Raw genomic sequence first — 21,091 nt, 5'->3', positions numbered from 1 at the left:
GTTTAAAGTGGGATCCGAAACACTATGTGCCTCCACCGGGTTTCGAACCCGGGACCCCTTGATGACAAGGCAATGACGCCAAGGATGAGGCCTTTTATGCTCCATGAATGATTACCACCAATCTTAATTTGCTTTTGGGAACTGAATACACTTCAGCAATTACTGCTTACTGAATTCCATCCATACAACCCAAGTACAACCCCACGGTATTCCACAGTGCCAGAAATAACAACAAGTTTGTGTTTGAACATTTTATCATATATTTTCACACAGACATATATAATGCATTCATTCAACATAAGTATGAAGCAACAAACTTAATTCAATTACAAAATATATCACAATTTAGGTCTTTTTGTTTATTATCAAAGTAGAAAAACGTCCATATCACTTCAATGAAGAATGTACTTAATATTAAACATGTGTTAATGCACACAAACTAAAGTTTCGAAGTTTAACAAAATGTACATGTTAATAATTCAAATAATTACATCATTTCATTCCGTTATTAATATTATAAACAGCACGTTTATTTTCATTCACAAATCCTGGCAAGTATAAAAAAGCTGGTTCCGAGGTGTATTTCCAAATTTCCTGACTTTTCTTATACGCTGATTTCTCTGATTTTTCAAGGATTTCCAAACCAGTGGGAACCATGATTTTGTAATTCAATGTTCTGGTTTCTTTTCTCTTCCCACTGAATCTGATAATACAATAAAAAAAAACCTTTGCAATAAGAAAGAATGTGCTGTTCATAATATTAACTAACAAATAAAATGTATTTGCATGCTCAAGGTTTACAACTGTATTTCGTCAATTTATATTGTTCAAAAGGTAAAGTAAAACTGGATTCTACAGACAAAAACATTCTCTCTCGACAGTGACAACAGGTGTTCAGACACATGACATGCCTTATACCCGAGGCATATTGGTGCAATGTGTTCACAGGCAATGGCAGTGAAGAATATACAGGATAGATAACCATTAATTGATATTTAGTAATTTTCCTACAAATAAAAACAATCCAAGCTCGATAGCATGTTAACATATAAACAACAAACCTTTTATAAGAGCTACCAAGGAATACACCTATTGCTTTGTGGATGACATCAAGTTTACCACAGCTTTATATACATACAAAAGAAAAACATGATAGTAAAAACTTTGATCATAAAACATGAAAAATCACAACTTACTTACTTAATGTACATGTAGTGCAATGTAAGCAACATCTTTACGTTTAAAAAATAAAAACTGACTGCATGGGTACATAATACGAAGTGCAAAAGACTTAGTTGAGTGAAACTATTACCAATATAATACATACTAGAGAATGCAATCTCAAGAATTCTAAACAAATATATTCATATACGTGCAACCCAAATCTGCATTTAAACAACTAAAAACAAATTTGAAGATAATTTAAGTGTATGAATATTTAATCACTTTTACAGTTTATCAAAATATACACAAATAATAAGGGTAGACAAATACAGGGTGCCGGAAAATTTTCACCTTGTGTCTGAATTTTCAAATTTAGTTAAAAAAGTTATTCCTTTTTTTTAAAACATTTTCCATTTGCTTATGGGAATTTCCATTACTTTTTTAAAAATAACGAGTGCAATATTTTTTTAATGTTTGTGTTTTTTCTGTATCACGTGTATGATTAAATCAGAATAATAAACATGCCATGAATTTTCTCACTGTTAGCCGAATTTTAAAATCTGCAGCAATATGGTAGAGTCGGTAATATTTAGAATGTATTGCATAGTTATTCATGCCGTTAACAGCCGAGCCTTCTTTAGGATGGCGACTCTGGTGCAAGAATTAATTATTTCTTGTGTTAATAAGTTTAATGTTGTAAGGTCACACTTCACGAAAATATGTAGTTTTATGTTAGTTGAATTCATGGCTTTCTTAGCCAGAGTTGAAAAAAAAATGCTGGCTCCTGAGAAAAAGGGGCTGGTGTCTGAATTAATTTTACGAGGCTTATTTTTTAATTAAGGGCCAATTTGCACTCACGGTGGCAACACTGAGTGCTTGGCATTTTGCGCATATGCATTAGTTACTGACATGCCTTGCACGCAAACAGATGCCATTTGCACGTTGTGAAACGCTTGGTGTGGTTGTGGTGGACAATGGAAGTGGTGCAGGTGATTGAAAATCCCGCCGAGTGCGAGATACGCTCAGTGATCAGGTTTTTGACCACGAAAAATGTGAAAGCACCAGACATTTATCGCAGTTACGTGAGGTGTATAGTGAGAATGTCATTGCTGAAGGCACCGTGCGCAAGTGGGTACGTCTGTTTAAGGCCGGTCGCACGAATGTTCATGACGAACCACGATCAGGATGCCCCTCAATCCAAGACGCTCATGCTCACCCGCTAGGCAATACGATGCATTCTAGGAATATTTCATCAATGAAAAACTTCTCTAATAAGACACTTGGCAAACAAACAGTTAATGCAGCCGTGTTTTGCAACACTCTCAAGTCTTCCGGTATCATGTTGCTGCACGACAATGCACGGCCACACACTGCAGCTGCCACACAGTCGCTCATTGACTCATTTGGCTGGGAGCGGCTGGACCACCCTCTATACAGTCCGGATCTTGCCCCTAGCATGACGGATTGCCTGTCTGACCTGGCAGCAGATTTCTCTGATGAGAGTCTACAAAAGCTCATCTACCGCTACGACAAGTGTCTCAAGAATTATGGGAACTACGTTGAGAAGTAGCTGAATGTACATATGAACAGCCACAGAGATAATTAATTTTCTTCATTTGCATGTTTTTGTTTTATTTCAAAACGGCCCCTAATTAAAAAATAAACCTCGTAGTTTTATCTACACCTGCAAATAATAATTTTTCAGTATTAAAAATGTCAATGTTGTATTTACATTCGTAGCAAAAGAAAGATTGACATCTCTTCTTTCACATATACAGTCTATCCCGCTTGTAAAAAAAAAAATCTCCAAATTTAGATAATGTGTTCACTATATCCAAAGTTCAATAAAAATGAAAAGTCCTTCCTTAAACTGATATGACCTAAGGCAGAAGTACTCGGATTGACACACAGACAAAATATCAAACATAAAATCAATTTTAACTTTACTGACAAGCACAGTGCAAACAGCCACAGGTTACTGAGAATGGAGCTCATTAGGTTTTAAAAAGTAATGAAAAATACAGGACACTGCTTGTAATAGTATCTAAGCCATAAATAAATGATCAGTTAACATTTCATACATTCAACAAACATTATTAGAGTATAAAAAATTGTACCCATGCAACAGAATAACAAAAACATGGTATAAGTGGGCAATATACTATTACCTACAATTCTACACTACAATCAGAGATCTATATTTTTTGTTCTTCTTCTACAATACCAATATTTTACCAAAGTATAAGCAAGATTAAAACTTATACAGGCTCAATACGTTAATATTAACAAACATACACCTCATTATATTTAAGCCAGCCTCTACATGTAATTAGGAATTAATTTCTAGCGAGGGCTACTTGCTAATTTACTAATCAAAGTAAAGAATTCTAATACAAGTTAAACATAAGATAAAAAATATATTAATACTTAGATGAAAATATCACCTCCCACATTAGTGACATGAATTATTACAAGGGGAAAAATTTGTAACGTTTGAATTCAAATTGAAAATATGAATGAAAATTTAATAATTATCTCATTGATGCCAATGGTATACTGGATTGGAAGGTAGAAGTTGGAATTTCTTTACCAATACCGACTATACTTTTCTGGCATTTTGCCATTTTTCATGGTCCGCAAAAGTGTCATGTGAGACTTTTGCATAAGTAGTTATCCTGGAATTTTATTTAAAATAAAATGCACCAGCATTGTGTTGAAAAAATGGATTTTGCGATTACATAACAGATACTTCAATATTCTGATGAAATTCTTGAATATTTTAAAACAAAATTTGGTCCATAAAATTCGAGTGGAATATTTACATATTAATATCAACCAATATTTTGAACAGCTTTTAACTGTTAAAATTTCCAAGCACTGGTATCGGTAAAACTACTGTCATTGATATAGGCATCGATTCAAAGTGATTTCTGCTCAGCGCAAATTTTATTTTTACTTTTTTCCAACTTAGTATTTTCAGTTTACTACAATTTTGTGCTAACTTGACCACAGATTGTGCAGACTATGTGCCAGAAAACATTCATGCATAATTTTTAGTAACAAGATACATAACACAATTATAAAAACTTGGTCAGATGGAATGTATCATTATTAATGAAGCACAAACTGCTTTTCATGAGTTTAGATCATATAACATGATAACAAATTTGGAGAGGCCAAGGTCATCAAATATAACCTTGAACACAACTTTGGAATAAATAATGTTAACAATCCTCAGCATATTTTTATATTTAAAATAATAACAACAATAGCTGTAAAATGTTCATGGAATAGGTTGTTCAATCAACTTACAGTTAATTTTTCAGTGCAATTTTTGTTCACTCGATTTCGCCACCTGTCTGGTAGATTCATCAGGCATACAGGTAGCGAAATCTTTCACGAACAAAAAAACTGCCCCTAAAAATTAACTGTCAGTTGATGAGAATGAACTACCCTCACTCCGCATAACTGACAAACAGATATCCTTAGATACAATGGAATAGGTTAACAAAGAAACATCAGTTGTGAGTCTTGTAACCGAGAATTTTTCATTCTTAAGTGCAATATATGGCAGTATTTAGGGAGCTTTCAGGCCCAAATGACAAACAACAAACGTATCTTTTGGAAACGAACCTTCAGAAATAAATGTAACTTTTCACACCCAAGTGCATGCGTCACGTGTCACTTGGACTGGGATGTTTTCTCAATACAGTGCATTAAGTCACCTCGGTCTGCTGTTCGCTCATGCACAGTCAATGCTTACTTATAGTGTGAAATCCCCATGTTGATTGTCATGTGTTGCTTGTGACTTCGGCCAGAAATCTCCCCCAAGTGCACGCGTACACAGACACCAAAAAACTAGAAACCATGTATTGTTTCACATACATCTTGCTTCACAATTCTTTATCAATTGGCATTTTAAGATCATGCAACAATGAACATTTTTCAATGTTATTGCATTTACAAAGGATCAGAGTTCTTGCTAAAATTTTATTCCCTTTCAATGAAATGCTTTCTACCTAGTTTTACATGTTATAATTCATATTAAATATCCATGTAAAAATGTACTTTTTATGATAAATACTTGTTTTTTATTTGTTCAATATTTCCACACACATGCATGTATCTTTGTCAAGAGCCTCTTCTGTGGACACCTTTCTTGTTAATAAAAAGTGTAGCATTTAATGAGTGGAAGGATATATTGTGAAACAGAGTACTACCCTATCATTATCGGTGAAAACTTCAAATGGCCTGCAATAAACATTAATTGCTAACAACTCATAACCATCTTTGAGATTCTGTAATCATGAAACATCATTAACAAAACTATAGTTAAAATATTAACAAGAGTGTCAGTCTGAATAATCATTAACTGTGAGCATTGCTTGTTACACTCGTACTTCAAAACAATAAAAGCATGTAAATTATGTTTACCAATGTTTTCCTTTTATGGTAATCTCAGCTTATAGTTATGGTTTTTAACATTGGAGTCAACAAATTTAGCAAATTTCACACACATTCCAACAACAACCAAAAATTTCCATAGGAACCCATTGCCACCCCATTATGAAATTTTGCACACAAAGTCAATTGATGTCTTCAAAATGTATATTTAAAAAAAAATACAACATTCAAACAGCACAGTCATGTTGCATTTCAAATAAAAGCTCATTAAAAGCAGAAGAGAATGATACCAATTTGAGCTCTCTAGGTTAAATAGTTTTTGTTCTACAACTGTTTAAAGATGTCAAAATGCCATCAAATTTTGGATTTTTTTTCTTTTTTGAAAGTCAATAACTCAAAAACCAAGAACCTAAAAACTCTTGAAATTTTTCTCCTCTTCACAGGTACAATGAATAAACAAAAAATCTTAAAAATCTGAATCCTAAAGGTTCAAAAATATTTCTTTATTGGTTGATTTGACATGGAATGACCCTATTATATTTCCAATGTTTTGTTGCTTCAAATGTCAAACTTTTTCAAGAGCTACATTGGTTAATACATTTTAATAATATATACTGGCTTAACAAACAAACAAGTGTTATAACTAGGGACGAGCTGATACTGATTGCAATGTCCAATACCAGTGATATGGGTACCAGCTGAATTTAATTGGGTACCGGCTGAATTTAATCGGGTACCAGCTGAATTTAATCAGCCACACCAGCTGATACTTTTCTAAGTCTAATATCCTGGAAATTATGCAAAATGAATAATTTTTATTATTTTGGCAACAACATTGTGGGGGAGAAATGAATTTTATGATAAAAATGATTATCTCATGAAGTTGTGATATTTTAAGGTGAAGAGTGACACTTTCGCACCAGGTGACATTTATTTCAATATTGTCGGAATGGGCACGGCTACTAAAAATACACCCATCTACACATGAGAGTATGAATTTCCCGCTATGTTGCAAGTGGAAGTGGTCTTTCAAGTTGATAATTACGCTTGAACAAAGCACTATGTTAAAGTGTTGAACTGTTACCTGATTAAATACAACTCAATTGTAATTTCCATCCTTTTATTATTTTGAAGTCTGTCTGAAACATAAAACAATTCACATTCACAAGGAATTTAAAAGGCAAATCTAAATTGAGTCATGATTTTTCACAACCTTAGATTGATGCATAACTATACATCAACAAAAAATATAGATCTTTATGTACACCTAATATTATAATATTATATAACAAAAAGTGTTAGTAACACATTACTCTGTTAAAACAGATGTCTCTAAGAAACAACAAATACCTAAGTGTTATGACTAGTAACGTATTCTTATAAATATCTAGAGAATAGGAAGATTTAACTTGAATACTGCAGGGACTAAGCACCAATTAACTACTTTGTTCTACCGCTCGTGTTGTTCACGTATTCCACCTGGATTAATTGATTTGGTTTATTTTACTTCATTATTCTGCAATTTTTGGCTAAACGTGAAGATAAGGATGACCGATATGATGAAATTGATGAAGTGATTCTCGCAAAGAACACTCATGGCTAGGCTGGGATTCGAACCTGGGACCCATGGTGTTATTGCATGCTGGATAATTATCCAGCTGAGTTCTCAAGATGATTTCACACAAACACCAAGGATTGAAGATAAGTGCACTGAAAGTTTGGAAAAATTTGGGATAATCCAAAAAATGATGTCGATGTATAAATAATACCCGTGAGGCCCAGTGCCTACTTACCAACTGCTGGCGCCACTCCCACCTCAACCAGTTATGGGGTAACGTGTGGTCAGCACAACGAACCCCGAGTCTTCGTTGTAGGTTTCCGTGACCAGGTTACGCTACTCATTCATAACTCCCCAATTTTCTCACGGTGGTGGTGACCACCTGCCCCATACAAAGGCCGAAATTTCTGGAGATAAGTTGTTATGCTTCCCTCAGGAGACTCAAACCTGCACGTGCCCCATAGCCAGAGCCCAAAGCGACTGCACGAGCATAGTGTGGTATATATAATAATAATAATAAAAATGTAATGGAAATATCAGTTCTACAATAATCACCAAAAGATTGGGTATTTCGCATGGTCAAAGTAACATGTGCATTTTTTTCATTAATTTTATGCCAATATTTAATGCATTCTGCATGAATCAAATTAAAATTACTGGCCTTATGAAATTGGTGACTTCAGGAACAGACTGGATGAAAGTGTCTGTTAACAGTGTGTTACTTATGTGGCATCCAACAAGAGACCTGTTCTTCACACACACACACACGTGAACTCTGCTGCAGATACTACAGCTCATTTTAATCATATTTTAAAAGTTGTTACAGCTACCCCATCCTGAGCAAGTTGCTTTGTTATTACTTTCCGTAAATGACATTGCACACAACTGCAAAGAACAAACTTACCTCCTCCTGGTCCATGTCTGTTTGAGTTGTTGTCTTGAGTTCACCTTATGCACAGATAGACTAATCGGGACTAGACCTACAGTTTAAAGTGGGATCCAAATCAATGTTCAATATACCTCCACTGGGTATTCAACCTGGAACACCTTGATTAAAAGGCAACAACATTACCACTATGTCATTGGGGAGGCTCCCAATCCATGCATTCCACACAAAAATTAATGCGAGGGAGAGAGATCTCTGACGATATCTTCAGTACCAGTAATCAACAGTGGTTAGTGGTACAACTGTACACGTGGTCGTGCACAATGAAATTTCTGGAATAACCACCACAGGTCTGGATGCAACTGGCAAAAACAGAAGTATGCTTGGCAACGTTTCTACGAGAGAGCAATGTTACCTCTACAGCTTTTACTTTGCAACTGTGTTTGTTCTCACCCCCAAAGACCACTGGGGAACAGAAAGAGTCAGAAATAGTGAAGAAGGTTAGCTGCCAGCTGGAAATGAGCCCAGTGTAATGAAGGCAGTGGTCCTTCGAAATTAATCTGAAGGAAAAAACAATCCATTTTGCAACGTACATCAGTTATCTGCAAATCTGTCAATTATTTCACCAATCTTGACATTGAGATTTCTTAAACAATGCAATTGTTTTAATAATAATAATAAACAAAAAAAGAGCATCATGTACATCACTCTGAGAGCCAAGGCCTTTGAAGCAGCTTTTCACTGGACACTGCATTTTCATCATCATTTATATCACTGCTGTTTCTGGCTTTCTACACTGGAGGCTGCTTCTATTGTACTCCTTTCAAGTAGGCCCCGGCTGTCATCATGATGCTAGCTCAAACCTGACATTTTGATGTCCCCACCTGGAATCAAACCCAGGACTGCTCACTTCAAAGGTGAGAGTGTTAACTATCTACATGAGAACCCCCTACTGTATGAAAAATATCCGAAGTAACCAGAATGGTTAATTTTTATCACAACCAACCAATAAAAGCACCAAATGATTCACTGAAACGTTAACAAACCTAACAAGGCATTTTCTTTTCATCTTGAACGTTTGATGGCAATAAAACTACTAGGTTAATGCAAGCAAAGGGGCTGTAAATATATATAAACATACATTTCACACTTTATAAAGGTGTCTCAAATTGAGATCATATTTGCTACATCTCGTAAAGTTACGCATTGTCATGTCTATATTAATGAATCAATAACTATATTATATATAACAGATACAGTTTTTCTTCAATAAAGTTGTGGCTAAAACTTATCAGTAATTCCAATGAAATGTTATAGGTAAAGCTTGTACACATGCAGGGACAGTTATAACGTAATTGCATTATCAATATCCTATCACTTTTAATATTTTAAAAGAAATTCAGTTCTAAACTTTCAATTTTATGAAAATTCACTATTTGTGTAATATTAATAAATTAGTAACAGATCATTGTTCAATTATATCACAGAAATCGTTAAAATTAATGTCAATACAAGCTTAAAAATTCACCTACCCTAATTAACACAACCTATTTCATATTAAGGTTTCTTTGACCTTGACTCTGCTTCTGCATATTCTTTTTAAAAAAATTCAACTCATTTCAAAGATTTCCGATATTCTAGAATTTCTTCTAGAGCATTCAGAAGTGTCTTCATGTGTGCTGTGTACCCTGATGTCTAGATATGTGTATTAGAAAATACTAGGATTGGATAGGTTAAATAGTACTCATTCTTGACTTATTGTTAGAATTACCAATAATTTTTCCAATCTGAAATTTCTAAAAATAGCTCCCAATCGAGTGGATAATTCTGCTATTAGTTGCAATTTTTATTTTATAAAGTTAATTTCTAAATAGACAGCCTACTTTTCTGACTATTTGTATTTCAACAGAAAAAATTTGGGGGGGGGGTTCAACCGGGAACTGAACCTGGGACTCGCGCAATGAAAGCAGGAGTGCTAACCACTTGGCTATATGGGAGACTATTTTTGTTGGAAATATAGGTAGAAAAATTAACAATAAAAATATATTGACAAATAATAACTACAATCAAAGAAGCTCGTTGGAGAAAAATGTGAAATGGTATTATTTTTCAATGAAATCCTAGTAAACAAAAACTATCCTATTTCTCTGAACTTCTCATGTTTTTAATTACTTTTACAAAATTTCTCTGACTTTTCACAATCTCTTCACTCCTTTGCTGTTTTCCCTGACTTTTGTCATGATCTCCTAAGCTGATTGCCCTGACATATCAACAATCATCAATCTTTTCACTCCCAAGGTCATTTCCCTGACTTTTCCACAATCTCTTCACTCCTAAGCTGATTTCAGCAAATTTTCCATGATTATTTCACTCCTAAGCACATTTTCCTAATTTTTCCATGATTTTTTTCACTCCTAAGTCAATTTCCCTGATTTTTCCCTGACCTTTCCACTCCTAAGCCAATTTCCCTGACTTTTCATGATTTTTTGCTTCTAAGCTGATTTCCATGACATTTCCAGGATTTCCTCATCAGTACAAGCCCTGGACACGTAATTTTCCCTTTGAAATGAGAGAAATTTAAAAAGAAAGCTTTGCTGAAACAGGCCTAAGGTTCAGAATAACCACAATCTTGGAACAACAATACTTAAAAATGAAAAATTCCAAACTCCACACAGAGCAATGACCCTGCAATATTCAAGTTAAGGGCAAGACAAACCTAAAAAAGGACACAACAAAGATTCAAGTAAACCTTCCATGTAACATTTACACATACAACCACACATAACAGTCTTACATGTATTGAGTATGCGGAACCTCAATTCTTTTGGTCCCAGTGGGAAAAAAATCTATTATAACAATATCTGTTTGGAAAAAAATAAGAAAGGATATATAAAAAATGTTACCCCTTTCCCAAAGTCTTATATAACAATCTTAGGTTATCCTTGGCACTTTGCAGGTGTGGGTTAATCTCTAAGGATCTCTTGTACAGCTTTTCAGCCTTTTCAAATTTCTTCCAACGATGATAGAGCACACCTGAAAAAACCAAGAAGTCGAAGGTATTAACCAAAGTTACTTATTCAAGAGTTACTCATCCATAGTTACCTCACTAACACTTCAACTACCCTACTAATTGTTTAGCTTATAGATTAAGTTATTGTAATTATTGTATGAGGGATGATCGAAAAAAAAGGTTACAAAGCATATAACTTTTGTTTTATTCACTGTAACTTAACGAAAATTTATGTGTAAATTAATGACATGTTTGTCTTGTTGCGAGTTTGAGGACTTCGGATTCTGACCATGTATACCCGAGAAGCGGACATTTAAAATGGTGACTCGTCTAGAAAATTGGTCAAGAGTAAAAGTGAGGGCAGTGGTGCGGTTCGTGTGGGCCAAAAACACTACACCTGCTGACATTCATAGGCAGATTGTGGAGGTGTATGGGGAGGGGACAATTTCAAGGCAACATGTAGTGAAGTGGTGTCGTGCCTTCAAAGAAGGACGGACCAGTATTGTTAATGACAACCCTGGACACAGCGGTAGGCCCAGTACCTTAACCACTGATGTGAACTGTGCTCTTGTGGATGAGTGTATTCTTGAGGACAGAAGAAAAACATTACGCTCAATATCAGCTGAGCTGGGACTACCATTTGGTTGGCTGGCCACCATTATCTGACATGTGATGTCAAAAGAGCTGCCTTACGGTGGCTACGAGAACTTGACGCGGATATCTGTGCAACCGGTATGGAAAACCTCATCTACTGTTGTGACAAGTGCTTGAACAAAAAAGGTGATTACATCGAGGACTAGTGTTGAGTGCCCTCCATCATCAGGTGTGTTGATCTTCCAGCTATGTCTAACACATACGCCATAATAGGCTTTGTAACCTTTTTTTCTGATCATCCCTTGTAATACAGGCTAGAGGTATACAAAAATAACTGCTGATAATACGAAAACTACTCCTTAATATTGTCTCGTAATGGTGCTCAATCGATAGACCATCAATCCAAGATTTCAGTAGTCAGTACGATTAATAGTGCTGTTGAGCCACGCATGCACAGAAACGGCATGAGAAAAGCTCTCAATAAGACGGGCTGCTAACCTTGGCAGTCATGATATGGATGCCACAGCGTAAAGTGCAGTGTTGGTTGGCTGGCTGGGTGGGTTGAAATCATTAAAGATGTTGTGTACAAGAGGAAAGTTAACGATTTGGGTGATTTGAGACAGAGTATCCTTCAAGTGGTTGCAATAATAACTCCTCAAATGCTGGTCAACACTTGGCCCGAGCTTGAGTATCGTTTGGAGCTACAAATTTTGAGGTGTACCAGCGTACACAAAAACTTTCCGAGTTACTTTGCACAAAACCGGGAAAAGAAAGTTAGTAAACTTTACAGATGCTAAAATATATGTGTGTATTTTTGTATACCTCTAGCCCGGACACCCTGTATATGTTTGTAAACCAGGGCTGTCCAGGACTACCGAACAGCCACAGTACTTGATGCAGAATATCTGTAACAGACACCTGTAGAATCAAGACCACTTGTAAAAATCGAACAAGAAAGGAAAGCGAAAAGAAACACAGGGGAACTAACAGTCTCGAAAAAGATGTCCTAGTCTTTTTAAACAGCAGGACCTAAGTGCATACCCTCGAATATATGCAGGCAGAAGCTGAGCATTCTTTGCCCCCCTAAAAAAAAGTAATTTATCCAAAAGTTCGATGCTGTATCAATTACAGTTGCAGAGTAATCCTATTTTTAAACTTTTAAGCATAATTATACAACCTATTCGCATACATTGCAGACATTAGTTTTGGAAAAAAGTATAATGAAAACAAGAATAACTTATGTAATCTGGCTTAAATATAAAATTTAGTCAGTTTTAGCATCATGCGTAGTGTTAGCATATAGTTGAAAACAGTATAAGTTAAATGTAAAACCAATTCCCTCCCATTAATGACTAATCTCTGTCTGCAGTAAGAATGGAGTCAACGTAAACAAAACACACAGCTTCTTTGAAATCCTATTAATTGTTCAAATGGCCAAAAAGTTTTTTTCCTTTTACTGTTGTCATTTGTGTTCTTTGCCCATTTTTTCTTAATGGAGGACTGATAACAAGGAAAATTTACTGCAATATGTTTCAACAGTACCTACTCCTCCAGTTGGAGGAGTTGCAGCCATCCATTATTTTTCAACAAGACAGAGCACCCCCAAATTGGTCTCATGATGTTCAGGATAGGCCGTGACGGACTGATTGCATGACCCCTGCAAGATCCTGATATCACCTCCTTGGCTTTTTTCCCCTTTGGAGATACATCAATGATTGTGTGTACCAAACTCCTGTTCCAGATCTTGTTACACTTTGCAGGAGGATCATTTCAGCTGTGCAAACAGTTAATGATGATATATTGCAGTGCGTATGGATAGAAGTGGAATATCGCCTTGACATCCTGAGAACAACCAGAGGGTCACATGTTGAGATTTACTGACATACAAAAAAAAACTATTTGAGCTATAGAACATTTTGGGAAAAAAAAAACTGCTCTGTCATGTGGTTTTAGAGTTATGTTTGATTGTAATGGTACTGGAACTTTAGGGACATCCCGTATATCACCAAAATATTGACGATATATCACCGACACGATATATATCTCCAAATATTGTGACGATATATATCCAACACGATATATATAGCCAAAATACCGTGACGATATATCGCCAACACGATATATACAGTCAAAATATCATGACGATGTATTGTCTAGTTGATATTGCCTGGACAATATATTTTCAATATCGCGATTTATCGTCTGGATGATATATCGCCCAACAGTAATGCCCATTAATCTGAGGCTGGGTGAGCCCTGAAGCTGCTTTATGTGGGGACTATGTATGACCAATCAGCATTGGGCATACATGCCCACACACAAATAACCACAGACCATAACCTAAGTGCAAGGGTCATCAGGTTAACATCAGAAAAAGCTTGTGAGAGCTATTTTCCCAAAGACCTATACCGCCCAATTAGAATCATGGGTAATGTTTACAAACAATTTGTTACACTCATGGGAGGGGTAGAAGTGCTTCATTTATAAAGAAACAACAATTTTTAGGCTGACAGTAGCCATCTTGAATAACAAAAACCATGAGCTCCAAATCACATATTTATTAAATCCTTTATCTTTTATTGAAAATCAAAGATAACATTTATCCATAGGTAGAATAATGCCTAATGTATGAAAAGTAAACTCACTTGCAATTATCTGGCATAATTACGCCAGAAAAGGTGAAGAACACCTTTCTTTATACTTTTCAATCAATTGATAACTCTGCCATCTGGTGGAAGGAAGTGGAACTTTCCCAGACAAGGAAAAGCCTCAGGTGATCACAGCCAGCCAATGAGAAGCTTTCAAGGCTGTGACGTCACACAGGGGGCAAGCAGATGGCTTATTATGATCTGAGCTTGGCGAGCAAGCTCACTTGTGTTCTAGACCCACCTGAGAGCAGGTCAGGTGTGAAGTCGCTGGCAAAATCCATTGTGTTAATGGCTGTGTGTGCCATCAACAAAGGATTTACATGGGAAACAGGGATCTAAGGTCCATATATAGTTAAATATGGACCTAATTGTGTGTGACCAAGTTGGATATTGTGTCCAAGACAGCCTCTAAGGTTCCCAGTGCAAATTTCGGCAATGTACCGAGTTTTGTGTCCCTCATCAAAAGTGAAAGTCCAGACCGCATGGTCGGCAAAACTGATGCCATGGAACATCCATGTTGTTTTCAGCCATCCATACAAGAAAAACCAGGAAAGCTCACCCATCACTCCCCAACTGCCTTTATCACTTTATTAGTGGTGTATACCCCAAAAATGGCCAGATGTCGGGATGTGGCTATTGACTGTGAAATAGTGTGTGTGGCCCCCAGGTATGGAAGATGTAATGTCCAATATGCTGATATGTAAGTATACAATCCTTTTGTATATCTCTTTTGGGTGTTTTATGTACAGTGAAATGTTCATGTTTGGTGGTGGCTATGCCACAAGAGGTGTTTTTTGTGAATAAATGTGTCGTTCAAAGGTGCCTGACCTGTTATCATTGCAGTGAATCATAAGACTATCAAAGCTACAGTTTCTGAAATTTAGGCTAAAGTTCGTCAGTTGCTTAAGAGGTCTCTCAAGGGATACCTGTTATTTCACAGAACACCATACGTGGCATAGGGTCTGCGTGTGGCCGCGTAAAGCATGGCTCTCTGTTTTCTCTTTCTGATTAAGTGTTGTTTTTGATTTGTTTTTAAAGAAGTCTCTTTTCAACTAAGCAAATCCAACATCCCTGAACCACCATCAGAAGTGCGGTCAAAGAAAAAGCAAAAGAATAAAATAATACAAACCTCATAAAGGCCGGAAAAATTCCAACCTTGGATCCACCCTACGAATCAAACCCAGGTCTCCCTTCTAGCAGTCTGACACCTTACCGACTAGATCAGCATGGCTCCTAGCAAATTCCAAGCTACTTGTGTCTATAATTTCTTTCAAAAAGTTAAAAATCTACATGTAAATAACATTTTTACTTCCTTTTGTTGTCTTGATTTCACATGAAAAGTAGATTTTTTTAATGATATTCATAGATAGCCATCTGTCGGAATGAATACTTTTTCATAACAGAAAATGATCTCTCTACTCCGATAACAGTAATTGGATCATAGATGAAACCGGGCATTTTAACCGGAATCATATCGTCAAGAAAAGAATTTCCATCTTTAAGAAATCACAAATTGCTTTCAACCTTTCCGATTCCACATTTGCACTCATTACAGTGGAACCCCAATTTTACATTCCAGGATTTTACATTTTCCTGCATTATACATTCAATCTTGATGATCCCAACATAGCAAAATGTTATAAAATTTTCCCTCTATTTTACATTTTTCCTCATTTTAAGTTTTTTCAGCCTGGTCCCTTGATAAACATAAAACCAAGGTTCTACTGAACATGTTTGCACATTTCTGCAACAGCTCACTTTTTCCTCCTGCCACTTTAATCAGCTGCTGCACTGAAGACTTTCATGGATGCCATAACAATTTCATCCCCTTTCCAGCTTTGTAATCGTCTCTAGCAACATCTTAATTTACTGATAAATAACATCATTGAAAGAAAAATAAGTTATATATGATTTTTTTTAAATAAACATTCTAAAATTTCATTCAAAATGGCCAAAAAAGGCATTAAAATTAAAACTAGGCAGTAAGGTACAATGAAAAAGCTTCTAAATTATTAGCAATGACATCAAAAAATGCATATCAAGAAAATTTTTATCAATAAATGCAGCAGGAAAAAAAGGCATTTTGCCAAACTTTCAGGTTCTACTCATTACCCTGTAAGAATGTGGTTTCTGCTTGACTTCAACAAATCTGAAGAAAAAATTTGCATTGCATTTCCTTACCTAAGTTTGCATGATACATGGCATTCTTCCGATCCAGCCTGAGAGCCTCCAGGAAGTGCTTCTCGGCCTCTGCAAACCTCCCCCTCTTCCCCAGGGAGTTGGCCAGGTTGAAGTGCAGAGAAGGCTCATGAGGCAGTAAGGCAAGGGCTTCATGAGCAACACTCTCGGCTTGAGCAACTTCACCTGCAGAGCGAAAGGGATTTGTAATAAATAATGAACGCTAGGGATAGTCAGATATGACAATTATACCAATAATGATTAACCCTTAAATTCCAAGGTTGATTCTCGCTGTGTAGGTGCTAACGTTGAATGGGAGGTTTAAAATTACACAAGGTTATAAATAAAAATTAATATCTTGGTTAACTACAAATGCTAGAGCTACAAATTTTTGCTTGTTTTGTTCAGTACAGATTAGTTAAAAAAAAAAAAAAAAAAAATAGCAAATAGAACACGAAAAAAAAATATACAAAATGTGAACTCCTTTAGGTCCCCACGGAGGTAACTCCAGGATGTAAGGGTTAAAAACGTTTTGCACAGCATATTGCCTGATAGATGTTCCATTCTTGTGACAAGAAACGGGCACTTGCTACTGATACTTTCAGAGAATTTGGTTTCTGATGTAAATGCTGTGCTTGTCCTGTCCCCCCCCCCCCCCCCACTCCACAATATAGTCAGAATGAAATTACACTTTACTAATTACTAATAGGATGCCTCGAGGCTCCTGGAGCACTCAAAATGTATCTCCGAACAATACGTGAATCACAGTATGTTCCAGGACATGAAAATGCTAAACGTGACACATGTTACTTCCTGGCATTAGCGACCACACACAAATGTAACACACATCATGCCTAGCATTTCAGGCTAACTACCTACACGCAGGGCCGGATTAAGACGAAATTGTGCCTGATGCTTGAAATCTTCGGTGAACAATAAACACAACGACGTTATAGTTACGTCTCACAATGCAAAGAATAATAGTAACTGTATAATAAGTAACGCTGTGTCTAGGCATTCAAAATTGGGGCTCCAAATTTCATTCTATGATTTATTTTCAGGTTAATATAGCAAAAAAAAACTATTCAGCTTTCGGAAAATTCTGGTCTGTTTTCATCTGGGCCTATTTCAGGAATGGGCCTCAATGCAGCATCAATAGCACCCACCTTAATCCGGCCCTGCCTACAGGAAAGAAATTATCTCCAATATTCTAATGATCCAACCTGCATGGTTTCATTACCTCCTTAATTAATGTTGTAATCATCAATGAATTTTACCACAGAAAAATACACTGTTTAGTTAGGGGCACACACTATGACACAATCTTCAATGATGCTAGAAGCCGACAGCTAAAAAGAGAGCCAAAGAGTGCAAGGGTGCATTTGAATTAACTATGGAATACTTTCATGTCTTTCAAAAATATTTATGCATAGTTTCCAATGAACAAAAATTCACACATAATTCCGGGAATTCAAGGCTTTAGAAATATCGTATCAGTAAAAGTATTGATAATTTTACCATTAAACCAATACAGCAATATGCCTATACCTGCTGATGATACCAATAGACTATGAATTAATTCCATAATAAACAGTATGAAAACCATAACTGAACAACTGCACAGTTTTTCGGTGAATTGTACCCAAGTTTTTTGGCAAGAATTTAAAACAACTAGTTCAATCTCTGGTTTCTAACATAGGAAATGAGAAATGATGAAGTTTTTTTCTTTCTAACAAATGCATGTATTTTCATTAGCATCACTTTCGTACCACTTTTGGCTAATTGCACTGATGAAGATGAGTATGGAGCTGATGAAGAGACACAAAGAACACACATGTCCATGACAGGACTTGAACCCAGAAACTTCGGTGGTAAGACCGAACGTTGATTACTTAACATATTTGGCCACAAAGATGGCATTCTCTTTCTAATGGTCCACAATTCTAATGCCTTCTTGATCTTGAAATATTAGACAATGTGCTCTACCTGTAAGTACGACGAGTGCATTCTTAGTGAAACGCATTTGAAGAAAACTTACCAATGCTATCTAACATGATGATCATATTGCTCCATGCCACCGTGTGCGTTGGTTTCAGAGTCGTAGCATTTCTCCATGCTCTGTATGCATCTTGGTATTGCTTTTGATCTAAATACTGAAAATGAATATGCATTGCTGCGTAAATATCATGCTATGTTGTACAAGAGTAAATCATATATTTTTTCTAAGTAATAAGTCCAATAAAGTAGGTACACTTCACATCTTATTTGACCATCCTGAAAAATTTCAAAGTCCGGAATTCGTAAATTTGGCAGCATAGCGCTTCAGAGCCAACTAAGAGTAGCCAACTTTGCAACATTTCTTCTTCCTGAATGAAAACGCTCGTGATTTTTTTTTCATTCTTTCACATTCCATAAAGTAAAGATACCCTAAAGCAGTAATAAAATATATGAGTAGACAAAAAAATGTTAAGTAGAAATACGAATGTTGAAAATATTTCAAGATTCTTCGTTCTGAATTTGAAAATAGGAAAATATATGTGCATTGTGCAACACTGAACAGGTTCTCATCCACCTGGAAAGAATTGCGGTCACATTTGAATGGAGGAAGGCTAATTTATGATGATTTTATGCGAAATGTTTAGTAAAGATACCTTGCACAACACTAAACGATTCTGCAAAGTGTGTCTTTTCAAAACTCTGGCACAATGTTGTTTCAACTGAGATTAACATGTTTTACTGAGCTTTCTGTTAGCAATCTCCTGGAGTAGTTGGTTAGATGACAGTACTTTCGTTTTTTTACTCTTTTCGTCAAGATCGAAACATCGTAGGTTCAAATTCCACCCTTTCCATATTATTTTTTCCCTTTTTATTTACCGAGTACGAAGTGTTTTAATAACGTAATATAATATTATATGATATTACTGTAAATATTTATGCCATGCATGCTCAGTGTCGGCGATTGGGTTTCAAAACTGAGGGGGCAAGGTGGGGGAGGGGGAGGGCAAGGACAGTTTATGCCCCTTGGTAGATAATGTTTAGCATAGTGCTGGGTCATCTGCCCTATCCACACTCCCTAATCGTCGCCACTGTGCATGCCTCAAGTAATGCTTCTACTAATGTTCTTAATCTTTCAGTGATTGGCAGGATTTTAGGAAATACTTTTCCTTTCATTCAGCTGTTATAAGTTAACACATATTAAGAACTTACATGTCAACTTTCTGCATCCGGAAATGCTGGACATAAATCGCATAATTATCAACGGAAATATCCGGGAAACGTAGATAAGCATTCTCGTCCAAAGCCGTTTACTTCCCGAAAAAGATTTTGCAAAGAAGTAGGTTTGAACCCATTCCATAAGCAAACGATCCCCCTACACCACACGGTTCACGTTATTTTATGCACTCGGTTCGGATCCCACTTTAAACTGTAGGTCGAGTCCCGATTAGCCTTACTATGCATAAAGTTGACTTAAAACAACAAATCAACCAATTCATCTCCTTTCAGAGTGGGCCTTCTATGATACTGTAGTCGGTCAGCATCCGAAAATACAGTTCTGCTTCGCGTATACCAGAGTGTAATTGCATTTAATATTGTGACTAATTTTACTTTAAAACTACAGATTAAAGCAATAATAGTGTCCAGAAAAAGAACCTCAAAGTAGATCTTCACACAAAGTATTTTAATCCATTGCCAAACATTTCAGTTAAGAATAATATTATGCTTTTCCATTGACCTTATTTTCGATTCATGGTGAATTTGCTAAATGGACCATGTCAAGAAATCTAAATATGTAAGTTTTACTAGTAAATGCATTTAAAATGCACGAAACAACAGGGGATTAGAAAAATAAACCTCAAAAATAAGTAAAAATGTAACAAAAACTGTTAATAATACTGACAAATAAACGAAAAGCCAAAAAATGCAACAAAAAAAATGTAAAATAGAAAGTGTTTTCCGGCTCTAACTGAAGGGAAACGGACATGATATCAGGTTTAGCATTGTTTTTAAGGGTCAGAAAAGAAGTTGATTTTTCATCAACTTCCGGACCCTAATTAGTAATTATGACCATTGAAAAAGTTGGAGGTAACTTACTTAAAATTTTCTGGCTGAGGGATCGTATCGTCCCATATCTCCACTTATTATAAAGAAAAACATCAAGTTCATATTTCGAAAATGACTTGGAGTTTTCCACCACGAAAATATGTTTTTCATAGTTTGAAGTTCGTTAGTATTATCTTTCAAGGTTTCCATTGTTTTAATTTCACACACACATATTTTATATTTCATACAGTCTTTGGAAAAAAAGCTGAAGTTTCTTGTCAAACGGGGTCTGGTTCAAATGACTCCTTTTCGCTCTCCCGTTCGTACTTTAAACAAACAACAAAATACTTCGTAACTAAACGATTGCTTGTTCAAAACACGGAATTTTTACACAATTTACAAAATATGACAAAACACCAATAGACATGTTCATCATTTTTCCCATTCAGCATTTCTCGAGTTTATCTGAATTCGTTTTCTCATGAAAATTGCCATGAGGAAATTATAGACATGACATTACGTGTGAATTGGTTTCTTCAAACTGGCAGCAAATTTTAACGTGAGCTACCTGGAGAAGAGGTAGCGTGCTTGATTCTTACGAGGGAGGT

General features: G+C 35.9%; 1 protein-coding gene across 2 annotated transcripts in view; it reads right to left on the bottom strand.

Moving 5' to 3' along the window:
- Positions 1-251: 251 nt before the first annotated feature.
- LOC145993952 (protein O-mannosyl-transferase TMTC4-like) overlaps positions 252-21,091 on the bottom strand; it is a 77,853-nt gene continuing 57,013 nt past the window's right edge. For both annotated transcript variants that reach the window (XM_083129928.1, XM_083129929.1), the window contains exons 12-14: positions 18,481-18,595; positions 16,446-16,628; positions 252-11,045 (exon numbers count right to left, since the gene is read on the bottom strand). In XM_083129928.1, the coding sequence (XP_082986054.1) occupies positions 10,912-11,045; positions 16,446-16,628; positions 18,481-18,595 (432 nt within the window). In that variant the 3' untranslated portion in view covers positions 252-10,911. The remainder of the gene's footprint in view (positions 11,046-16,445; positions 16,629-18,480; positions 18,596-21,091) is intronic.

This window comes from Lepisma saccharinum, chromosome 10 (assembly GCF_977018435.1).
Source record: "Lepisma saccharinum chromosome 10, izLepSacc3.1, whole genome shotgun sequence".
Taxonomy (NCBI): domain Eukaryota; kingdom Metazoa; phylum Arthropoda; class Insecta; order Zygentoma; family Lepismatidae; genus Lepisma; species Lepisma saccharinum.
The sequence above is the reverse complement of the archived record's forward strand: the minus strand, read 5'-3'. Positions and strand labels throughout refer to the sequence as shown.